At 38.2% G+C, this 12,592-nt stretch overlaps 1 protein-coding gene across 12 annotated transcripts in view; it reads left to right on the forward strand.

Annotated features, from left to right (window-relative positions):
- The window catches only part of LOC1275912 (ETS-like protein pointed), an 85,417-nt gene that overhangs the window by 10,868 nt on the left and 61,957 nt on the right, over positions 1 to 12,592 (forward strand). For all 12 annotated transcript variants that reach the window (XM_061650334.1, XM_061650336.1, XM_061650333.1 and 9 more), the window contains one exon: positions 366 to 486. In XM_061650334.1, the coding sequence (XP_061506318.1) occupies positions 366 to 486 (121 nt within the window). The remainder of the gene's footprint in view (positions 1 to 365; positions 487 to 12,592) is intronic.

A 12,592-nucleotide genomic window follows, 5' to 3' on the forward strand; every position in this document is an offset into this window, starting at 1 on the left:
CTTTTGGTTTTTGGTCTGCACTTGTTTACAATATTGTAAAAGGTACGATCTTCTCGTTTGGAGGAAAGTTACAGTAATTAGGGGAAAAGGGAAAAGTTACAGGTAATTTCTCAGTCTGCAGTTCGAATAGTAGACTGACTGCGGTTAGCACAGCTCACCGCTAGTACCGGAAGCAGTTTAAAAGCAGAATATTTGGGTCCAAATTATTAAGGCATTATGAAACGAAAAATATAATAAAAAGCACACCAACCATAACCGCAACACTACCCCAGCAGATGCTGTCAATAAGATCGATAAGCAGAAGCTGTCGATAAGACAGAACAACAAACTTACCTTTTTCTTAACTTTTATAAATCTCTTCACAGGGCTGCGATGGCGATTCAGGTTCAATACAGCTCAAGCAGGAACCGTTGGACGATGGACCTATACGAAATATTCAAAAGGTACCAAGCCTTTCCGATCTGTCTGATCCCGAAGCATCACTTGGTGAGTGTACATGTGGTTTTCATTTATTCATATCTCATATGTTGCAACAACGCACAATATTGGCTTCAATTGAATAGGTATGTGAGAAGCCGTTGAGTGATGCAAACGACGAATTATATTTGTTTGTTACTGATACGACTAAACCGTCTATTCTGTTGTTAAACATAATGGTCAATTGAGCTGAAATCAAGGGTAATTTTCGAATTTACCAAATGCAACATACGCGGTTACTACACGGTAGCCGAAAGAGTGAGACAGACTGTGAGAGGGGGGGGGGGGGTGCGATGAGGGGGGTAAGAGAGAGAGAGAGAAAGAGAGAAAGAGAAAAGGCGATAACAAAACGAGAAAGAACAAAAGTTCAAGCGTTAAAGAAGGCTTGTTTTATTATTCGCAGTTACTGTCCAAGTAGGATAGAATGTATTCCTGGTCTGATTCTTGCAGGCGCACAGCCGTTTCACGACATTCAACAAGATCTAGATACACACGATCTGCCACGTCGGCATGAGCGAGGATCTCATCGAACAGGAAATCACCAAATGATACGGCCAACGTCTGGTAGTACTCCCATTCACCATCCAGCTCTTCCACGAGTGCATCAAACTCCGCTACAGCATTGTTACGTGAAAATGATTCCACCACTTGTGAAATGGATCGCGTGTTTTCCGACAAGAATGTGATGGCGTACGGCAAAAAACGGTTTACACTGTCGTCTGCCAGTTCAACATGCGCGTAGTATGCGCAATCCTGAATGTCCCAGTTCTGAAATAGCAGGAACAACTCACGCAGCTCTTCCACATACTCTCGGCACTCGTCGTCTACTCCATCGGCGGCTGCAATCTGCTGTTGGAAGGATGAGTCTGCTTCGCGCATTTCCGGTACCATGCGACCCAGCTCTAGCAGCAGTTCTCTATTGAACTCACGCACCATGTCCGCGTTAAAGTGATACAACTCATTGATTTCATTTTGCGTGTCGATTGCAAGTGTGCTAAAGTTGGTACCAAACTCAACCAGCACTTCAAACCGTTGCTGTGCGCAGACAGCTTGCAGCAAGGCGATCACCAAGAAAAACTTAACAAACATCTTCACTTCAGCTTTCAGCTTGGAACTGATTGTGTATGTTGAATGCACGTAGGCTTGTAAACTTTTTGTGTGGTGTCAATAAGAATGGTTTGGCTTGGAAAAACGTTTGATTAGATTGAACAGATATCTTCAATGCCAACGCATTCGGATAAGCAGGTACAATAAAACAGTAAAATATGTGACCATTGCGGTCAAAAAACATTCAAACCATGCACGGCAGTCAAATGTGATTGAGTAAAAGGATTAATAGACGGAAATCATATTTCAGAGGCTACCTTGCAGATATGACTGTTTTTGATATGGAATCAAACGATCAGCAATTATTGAATATGGGGTTTTTGCTATTTCAAATTAAGGAGACCAATTTAATTGAACCGCTATAAAGATTAGGGTTACGCAGGCAATGACTTGGTAAGAATTGTGTCATTGTAGTTCTTTGGAGAGCAAGATGTACAGAGCTGCAGAAATAATTCCTGAATTTCCTGTGATGATGAAACATTACCTTACAGGAAACAACAAACGATTCTAAGAAATCATTAACAGCATAAGTATACTGATAAAACGGCTGCATAACCAATATCTTGGTATGTACCTGTAATATACTGTTATGTATGTAATGCGTTGTTGATTTGTTTGATTAAACAATTTTATTTGTTGGGACGATCATGTGGGCTGTTCTATAACTATGTTGGACAATATCGGACAAGATAAACCACACCTAAATCATCCTTCCGTAGGATGGACTGACTATTTAGTTCCATGGTACTTACTAAGTCGACGAAGTCTATTACACATTTTCCTAGGCTTCTATGTTATTGATAGAATTATTCAAGGGAACTCGGTCCTCCCGTCTTAAGTTTCTTAACATGGTTCAAATGACTTTTAAGTTATTTAACTCGGTCATTTACCAACCACGGCCAATATTTTTTGTTTACGGCCGGGTCCGGACATTACATAATCAGCAACTATCGCAAGCGTTACACTAGCGTGGTTAGTGTTTTAATACAGCTTAATTATCTTTCTGATTTTGCAATGGATTATCTCGTTTAGCCGGTCTCGTAGTACAGTCGTCAACTCGTACGACTTAACAACATGCACGTCATCGGTTCAAGTCCCGAATGGACCGTGCCGCCAAACGTAGGACTGACTCTCCTGCTACGGGTAAATTCATAAGTCATAAGCCAAACCGATTAGTGGTACAGACAGTCTTTGACTGACAATGGTTATCCAAAGAAGAAAAAACGAGTTTCAGAGTTTTCCAAGTCACTTTCCAATGTGCACATCATTATTCACCGCCTCCAAGATGTTTTTCAACAGTTGTCTAATGTTATATTTGCTTCATATTGAAATTTCAGTTTTTGCTCATGATTTTCAACACATCACAAAGAACTGTCAAACTTAATCCAGCTTGAAACGTATTGAAAATCATGCTGAATAAATAAAAAATTATATGATGAAAATGAAATATCAGATCGATGTGAAGCTTCAATATGAAGCAAATACACCATTTGACAGCTGTTGAAAAACATGTGGAGGCGGTGAATAATTATGTTTACATTCGAAAGTGACTTGCAAAACGCTGCATTTTGTGCGCAAGAAGAAAATATACGCTTGGTTTTGTTTGTTCAACTTTTTTTCGGCCATTTTTTGTCTTGTAAGAGCGGCCTAGTTAGTCTTTAATAATTTTCCATTTATTTGCTAAGAAAATGAAACATATATATTCCTCTTTTGTAAACTATTAACACTTTGACCGCTGGACATCGCATTGCTTCGAGTGAGCATGGCAAGAGAGCGACAATTTATGGTGTCACTGTTAGTGGACCTCCACACCTCAAGGACTAATTTCCATACCGTACCGTTCCTTTTTGTAAGACGGTACGATTTGTTGGTTATCAAATCGAACATGTCAAATCCCATACATTTTTCATATTTGATGTCGTGTTCGATTGGTGCCAGAGCGCAGCCTTAGGGTGGTCATCTGTGAGGGATCGGTCAGAACCTCGCCGCATGCGATTTTGCCGCAAGCTTTTGTATGGGATTTGACGTTAATGACAGCATTTGCGATCTGCAGCATGCGGCGATGCGGCAAAATCAAAATAATTTGATATTGCCGCATCGCCGCAAGCGATTTTATTTCAGCTGTCAAATGTCTAATATAACATCAAATAATGATTATCTTTATAAAGAAATAACAAAATATCATATTAATATCCTGAAAAGCTAGAAAATCGAGAAAACTCATTTCTTGCCGCAAACATAGATTCAAGTGTATTATTTCGTGTTATTTCGTGAATTTATTGTATAATTCATTCTGTCTTCGACATGTTTGAGGATAAAAACTAAGAAATCATATATATTTCCTATTTTAACATTTATTTCTCATTATTTACGAGACACATGGACAATTTAAGTGAATTAGAACTCTTACTCACATGATTTTAAATTTCGTGACGAAACAAATCATCAAATCTTTTGTTATTATTCCTCATTTTTTGATAAAATCTATAGACATACAAAAATGCTTATATGCTTATCATAGACATATTATTCCTCATTTTTTCGATAAAATCAATAGACATACAAAAATGCTCGTAAGTAACAAAGAAATCTGTTCTATTTGCTATGCTTTATGTGCGGAAACCAAAAGTTAACGGTTTTAAAATGACGTAAAGTCCCTAAACTATGACAACCCCTCAAAGGCCCTTTTCCACCACCTGGTATTTTTAATCCACCTTGGTAGGAATACAGATAAATCGGACTTTCTGTATCGAACATCAAAGACAGAATGAAACTTAGGTTGGTCTGCCGGTGTCAAGCATCGTTCGCTTGCGCAACACGACCATCATCATTTCCTTTCACAATGAAACTGACTGGTCCTAAGCGACATTGGTCTTGTTTGTTCGAGAGTGTCTGACGGTGCATCTCCACATTGCTCTATACGTTTGTTCGTATTGAAGGTAGCGGTAATCGCTCCTGCGATTAGTGCGAACGTGCGGGTGTACGTGCGGTTAAATAAAAAAAGATTCTGACGCATGCATTTTCAAACTGACACATGCAGCGGGTGTCAAATTCTATACATTTTCAAAAAAAAAAGCACGCACGCCCGCGGGTGCGATTAACGTTGCCTAAAGTCTTCTTCGATGACTGCCAGAGCACCGCCTTAGTTGCGTATGTCGGGGAAAACCTGTATGCAAACGGGAAACTATTTTGCGTTCAAGCTTCCGTGCAACTTGCATTCCAACAGCGCCATCTATGAGATAAAGCTCAAAGCATAGTTGGTTTTTACGAACAGTGGTCAACAACTTTTACACGAAAATCAAATTTAAATTTTCTTTTGAAACTCACGCTGTTTCCGGTTTACCAGCGATGAAGAGTGTGTGAGAGGTTTTAATAATTTATTTCATTTAACAGGAACCAATAAAATAATAAATAATATGTAGTTAAATGAAATTTATAAAAAATCCTTTACCGAAAGTATTTTTAAAGATATTTTATTTTGGAATGAGCTCTTCTGTTTAGGTTACATACATTTTTATTTAAAGTGTTTGAAAATGTTTATATCAGAATTGCTTTGTTGTATGCAGTTTATATTTTAATGATCATCTATATTTTGTTTTAATTTCACATTGACTATTGCATAAAGCAATGCCCTTTTTCCAGACTCACATTATGAAATAAGAGAGGAACATTTCTACTTCCTCTCCACATATAGAATCATTTATCTCCACCGTGCGTCTCGCTGTATTTCTTATCTGCTGGTACTATGCCATTAGCAGTGTGTCGTCCATATGATTGCTCCGCGAGTCAGCAGCAGCCACGGTTGATTGATGTATATGAATGAAAACTTTAGCCCAAGCATCAATGCCACTGCAAAACTGCTCACAAACACAATAAGAGCTTCATTCATTCATGCGTATTTCGCCCTCAAAGCAAGTGTTTGGTACTCGAGTGGCTAAGTGTGTAGAAAAGCTTCGCGCCGTTTTCAAAGGGTAGAATCTCTAGATCCATCAGCATCATTCACATCTTTCCGTCAGTGTAAGATAACTTACTCGGAGTTTATTATCGTTGGCCTCCACGAGCCAGTCATTCAGCTTCTTCCTTTACTGAATGGGCCTTAACCTTCGTTGAATCATTTAAAAACGCGATTCGCTTGCGTATCTGATCATGTTGTGCCTTGTGTACTTTTTGCCCTTTTTTATTCTATTTTATTCTTTATCTTGCGATTTCTTCAGACCCTTCCATTGCATTCTATATTCCGGCTTGATTATTCATTGAAGTTATGTTATCGAGAATTTGACAAGCAATTCAATGTTTTAAGCTCCATTTGCTTTGGATTGCTGGTTGCAAAATTACGTAGTAGTGAGACGTGTGTTGTGTTTGTGACGTTAAGCAACTGACTATTCTGTTTTTCAAACTTCATACATTTGTTTTCTACCATATTGATATCAAAAATACATACAATAAAATGTTATAGACGTAACTTATTATTGTTAGCTTAACAATTTTCACATTTCTTCATTTGATAGTTGATTTCAGAATTTGATATTAAGCTGTCATCAACCACAATAATTAGAGAAAATCAAAATGATGCGGCAAAACGATAAGCAATTATCGTAAATATAAGGTTTTTGCCATCTTTTTGCATGATATCTTTTCAGCATCTGCTTCAATCATTCTTAAAAGGAAAAGGAAATATCAATTAGATTTTTGTTGCTCCGCAGAGAGCACAAGATTATTTGAGGACAGTTCGATGAACGATGGACATCATTTATGTTATCTAACACGCCTGATCTTTTCATCACTGTTTTTGCGATAATACGTCGATGATCATTGCTAATTGTTCTATTTGTTTTACTCTTAAAAAACAGGATTGAATTGCTAAATAATGTTTGTTATTTTATCATTGCACATGACAATGTATGTTACAGTTTGAGCTATTTGACTAGAATTGGATTGTTTAGAACTAGAAACTAAACCGAAATTTAGATTTTAACTCATTTTGTATTCATAGCAATGGAGAAAGACACGTTTTCATGTGAGTGAATCAGATACTGTGATAGTACAGTGAAAAAGATGGCTCGGTGGCCCAAATAGAGTGATTTCTGTGATGTTTGTCGATTGCTAGATGGTTCTTCTCGTTTTCTGCGGCACGACTAGACTATTTTATTCGTTCCTGAGATACCTAAGAAGCTTGGCCTGTGGCGCCTGCAAGCATGGTGGCCTTTCGTGGTTATAGCTAATTAGCTCGAAATGAACCGATGGATTGAATCGAACTTTGTTGGACATGGAAAATCTTATCGAAAACAAACCAAGATGCTAATGATGCTGAAGCGTTCAGAGCGAGTGACTAATATTCGGTAGCTGTGTTAATTACGAATGATTTTTGTTTATCAAGATGTTGCCATTTCCCTGTAACATTAATGCCACAAGTTTATCACTGCTGTATGGAGATTCATCATGTACTACTATATGAAATGTGTAACTCTATACTATATAAATACATCAGGTTCTCAATAAATAAGAGTATGGTCCAGTAAGCGAGTAATGTTCGTAAACTGGGATTATATATCAACACACCTACGCTTATATTAACCAAAACCGAGAGGTACCAGATAAACAGTTTGGGTTGTTGTCACATATTCCCTTCGACAGTTGTTGGATGTTAGAAAATTTTGACGTTGAATTGCGTTTTAAATGGAGTACACCCAGCAGCAAGCCTATGGTTTACAAGCTATTACAGAATTACAGCTATTAGTTTAGTTTAGTTTAGTTTAGTTTATTAATCGATGGACTATGAAGCCCTTTCGAGTCAAAATTGGTTTACAATACACATTAGATAACGAACAGAACATTTATATATTGTTATTGTTGAACGCATTCCGAACACTTAAAAGCGAAGTCAGTTCCGTTATCGTCATTCCAGGCTCGTAAATATCGTCAGCTGAATTTAAAAGATGGCACATACAAAGGAGGGGGTTGCGAGAGCCAAATGTTGTTCGGGTTTAAGCGACTGCCAGCATTGGTCGGCGACGAAGTATTCTGGCAGGAACATAGAGGTGGATCCTTGAAAGTAGCTCGGGGCAGTCGATGGTTCCGTTTAAGATTCCCGTGATAATGTATTGCACACATAAGATAATTTTGATTTCGTCAACCAATCGTTTACACATGTTGTTTAAGTTATGTATCTTTCAAATATCAAGCATCATTCAAGGCAAGAAGAACAATTGATCTATGACGATTGATACTCATGTTCATATGGATACTTGATCATTCGATCCTGATCAGACGCTGATATTGATAAAATTAGTAGTATGTTATTATTCTCTTTTATATTAGGCTATTTGTTTGTAAAACAAGCATGTAACAAATTTAATGTCCTAATTGATCATTCAAACGGAAGTTGTTTGAACGTATCTTTTTATAGCATGTTTTAGAATTCATTGTTGATTTTATGAAAACTTTTAGAAGACGTCACGAATCCTTATAAATCGAAAAAAATCAACAGCGTTTCGCATCATGTTAACGACACGATTTGTATGCTCTGCACAGTTTATTCTAATACATTACCGAATCATGTACAGTATCCCATTGCGGCGCGGCTTAACAGGCTTGTCCCAATTTTATGACCCAAGACGGTTAGCTCCACGGAATCATTACGCACTTTCATCGTTTTAGGAAGTGCAGTGGGTAGCTATACAGAATATTTTTTGTTACATTTTGTTTTACAGTGGTTCCTATTTGTCGAACGTATAGAAGTAACTGAGAGTAAATTACACAACTTTTAAAGACTTCAACACTTCGCACATTGTTAAATGAATTTAAGATGGCTTACTCGTTACTTCTGTCAATGCATATTTACTAATACGCTGAACGTCAAAATGCTAACGTGACATGCGTTCATTTTGATGAACTTATCAAATGATCGTTTGGAAGAAATTATAATAAATGTTTCTATAATTGTCTGTACCGATATTCTGCTAATCTTCTGTCTGCTTCCAAGTGGCGCTTTCCAGTGCTTTTCACATTCTATAGATTCTTCTCCCCATCGAAACAAAATATGCTCGATTAAATATTCATGATGTTTGAATGAGCTTCTATCAGGTTTCCCGCCTTTTTCTTGACTCTGGCCTCATCAAACATACAAAGCTTTTTCAGTATGCTAATTTAATTTTAGAGAAAAGAAATAAAAAAGATGTAAAAAATAAACAATGATAAAAATCTATCGAAAATAAAATAAAACGAAATTACACAATCCACAATCCATCCAATCCAGCATGGATACTTAATCTTCTTGTCTGAATGTTCAAAATTATTTTTCGAAAACATTCAATACAGATCATAGCATTCTTATATTAGAGATTTTCTTTACTTAAAATCCATGGGTATCAAGTGAGATGTTTGACTTTAGTTGACACGAATAAGAAAACAGCATTGGAAACACATATTTGTAGTAGTCAAACTTCAGCAGAAAAGCGTTTGGCACAGCATAGCCGGTGAGAAATCGGATGAATGAATGAGCTCTAGCGTATGAATGAATGAAGCCTTTTTTCAATGAGCCACCCTTACGCAGAATGTGATTTTTGCTCCACACCCTGTAATTCCCTCGGCTACGCTGGAGGCTTTTGTGGTTTAATGGCCACAAACGTCGATCGGGCGATCGCGCTAAACGTATGCATATACATGGACGAAGCTTTTTGTAGTGCTGACTGCTGTTTTGCTACCGAACGAATGTTAGTACTGACAGCAGTAGCTGACTGGCAGGGCTAAACCGTCGACCCAGAATCATATGCTTTCGAGGCCTGCAAGCACGGCAAGCATAATGAAAAGAAGGAAACGAAGGGTGTTGTCGTCCGGTCGTAAACCCTTCACAAACCGTAGAACCCACCAATACAGCTTAGTTGCCGTCAGCATGGCGATGAACGGAAGAGATATGTAAATAGAGTCACAAAATTTATGATACATCTTCCATTTTACCTTTTTTTCTCTTTCATCATTTCATTCATATTACCACACGATAGCACAACCCAACAGTAGAGCTTATTTCATATGAATGTAGCACTGCCAAAAGGGTTATAGTGAAGCTAGTTAGTTATTGAATCTATTGCCGATTGCAATTAAAAAAAATTGAAATGTGATTTAATTTTAGTCAAATGTTCATTAGCGTGCCAATTAATCCATTATAATATTTTTTCACAAATGTATTAGTGTCATAGTATATTTTAGCTTGGTTAAATATAATTTTGCAATTTACTATCAACGAACAAATTTCACACATCCATAGTGCATCGTGGATGAAATAAGACAGTGTTGTTAGTGATGTTTTTTGTATGAAATTTGCAGCTAATGTGCGTTTCATTCGTTGGTTGTCTGAGCTCGTTTATATATATATGCTGATCTTGATCATCATTTATATTATTGATTATTTATGTCATCTTGAATATCATTTACTTGATACATCGGTTGCTAGTATAAGTATGTAGCAAAAATAATAAGCTCATTTTAGGCTCTATTAAACCAACGTAATGTAGACACCATCCATGTGTGGTAAGTCCATGTGACATACTTCATGGTATACTCATTACATGTAAGTACATCATACATTGCTGCAAAATTGATTCGATCGCTAGACTCATAGATATAATCATGCCATATACATTGTATTCTGCTACAACACAACGATCGATCTTTATGAATGAAACATATAGCATAAAAGATGAAAGTAAGATCGACCGTTTACGATCGATCGATGTCTTGGAGCCTCAATATTTAGGCCTTCAGTGGCGTCACCACCTGTGGCGAAAACCTGTCGTTTCAGTTTAAATAGTTCATTTGTGTAGATCTCATTCGCTTTGCAGCGGCCCACCAGCCGATTGGGAACGGTGTATAGTTTAGGCTCTGGTCTGCGTGAAAGTCGAGAACTGAACCGTAAGGCACGGTACGTAAACGGCATCGAAGAAACCTCACGCCGGGATCGTGAGGAAGCAGCATGCAGGGAGTTAACCTTCGATATTAGCATAAAATTTAATGAGTCGGTTAAGCTGGTCGTGTATCGTGTTAGTTTAGTTTTTTTGATTCCGTTTTGTTTCCTTTGTCTGCTGATTGCACTGTGTAAGGTGACAGCGAATATTTGATTACGAATTGAGAAATAAGGAGGAAAGCCTGCGCATGAAGAAACGGGCAGAAACTCGGAAGAGTAGAAAAACGCGTTCAACACAGCCTTCAATCGATCCTTACCATTCGCACCAATCTAGTGAAAAAACGAGATCATTGGGAAAGGCAAAGGGCGATCGACCCGATGTATCAGCTTCAAAACAGGTTAGCTTGAATGAAGGTTCCTCCCTTGATGTAGCGTTGTTATTCTTGTTATACCAGCAGCTTTACACGCACGATCTTACCTCTCTGTTGGCAGATCTTTTAATGAATGAAGTCGATGAAGATTTTTTCTTCATTAGATGTGCTTCAGAAAAGGAAAGAAATTTGTTTGTTTCGACAGGGATTAACGGAAAATAACAAAAAAGCAATACAGCGTAGATGTGTGCGAATTGCGCAACCTCAATATACTTGACAGTGATGGAAAAAAACATTCATACCTTTGTTTTGAAGCAAGGAAAGAAAATTCATGCAGAGCCATTTGATTATTTTCATCGATTGCATTGAGTTATGTGTGTAAATAATAATGGGAACTCAAAATCCGTTGTGGTTAGTTGCAATACTGTATTTGGCAAAAACAATTATTTTCTTACTGTGATAAAAAAATGCACGAAAAGCGCACTTTATGCGTTCGACGAGTCGTGATCAAAGAAGCAGAAACCTGTTTCGGTTTTATCATTTTCTTAACCTTATTCCTGTGCTGAGCACGCCATACGATCAACTCGAGGACATTTTCGTACGACCAGTTATGTCCTGCGTCGTAACTGTTACTCGCTGTCGGGTCATTGGTCGATATAAATCAAGCAAGCCTGTGCGCTGGAAGAAAACGAATAGATGAATTACCTTCATCATCAATCAGTCCAACTCTCGCACAAAGTGTGTTTCTCTCGTAGGTCTGATTCACACCTTTCAATTATGGTACGGATGCGGGACATGTGAGAATAACCGTAGAACAGATTCGGAGAGTGAACACCTTTTCACTGCATACATATCATACTATATTTTAAGAGCCTAGTAGAAACATTATTGTCCAGACTGCAGCACTAATTTGAAGTGCCCGGGGAATTGCTACCCCTAGTATTGGTAGCGGAGAGCACTCATTCAGATGCGTTCAATGATACCCTGCAAAGATTTGTTGATTTAAAAAAAGATGGAGCAGACGAGAGCATTGTAATGGAGGCAGATTGTGACGAGATTTACGATGCCTTGAAGATGGTAATAAATTTTCAAATTTTAGATAACATTCGTCGTCCTGTCCGTGAACGCTTTGGCGTTGTAATTTATGACTTTTTTCCAGTAAACCTGGAATCGAAAGAGATCCGTCGAGCACGTATACGGAGCGTGAGGAACGGTGACAAGGCCAAGAAAATGAAGCACCCTCTTGGTAAGGTGGCTCATTTGCAAACGATGATTGCTCAGCATAACTAATCCGATTAGTCCAGGAAGTAGCAACGAACCAGTGAAGGGGTCTGTGTGAACTGTTCTTGAATGACTAGACAGTTGAATGGCAGTTGGTTGAACAAGGGAAACGGGATGAAACGAAAGATCGATACCAACCTGTCTTCGATTGCTAAACCGGTTTTGAGTTAAGCTCCATCGAATATTGTTATCTTGCTTTTGCGTTTCAATTTCGCTATGTTGTCCGTCCTGCTCGTGTTTATCCTGTTGAATTCACCTTTCCTTTATGCAATTACTGGATGCTGCTGTTAGCCATCGGAAGTCTATCTTTCTTTCTGCGCTGAAACAGGATGCGTATGCTGAAGCTGCCCCACTACTGCCGATCGATGATAAATGGAACGAGCGAAAAAAGACCGAGACTACAACGAGTGGCTCTACTCTATCGTTAACTGGACAAACTGGATCCCCCAGCGCAAGG

Source organism: Anopheles gambiae, chromosome 2 (genome assembly GCF_943734735.2).
Source record: "Anopheles gambiae chromosome 2, idAnoGambNW_F1_1, whole genome shotgun sequence".
NCBI classification, from domain to species: Eukaryota; Metazoa; Arthropoda; class Insecta; order Diptera; family Culicidae; genus Anopheles; species Anopheles gambiae.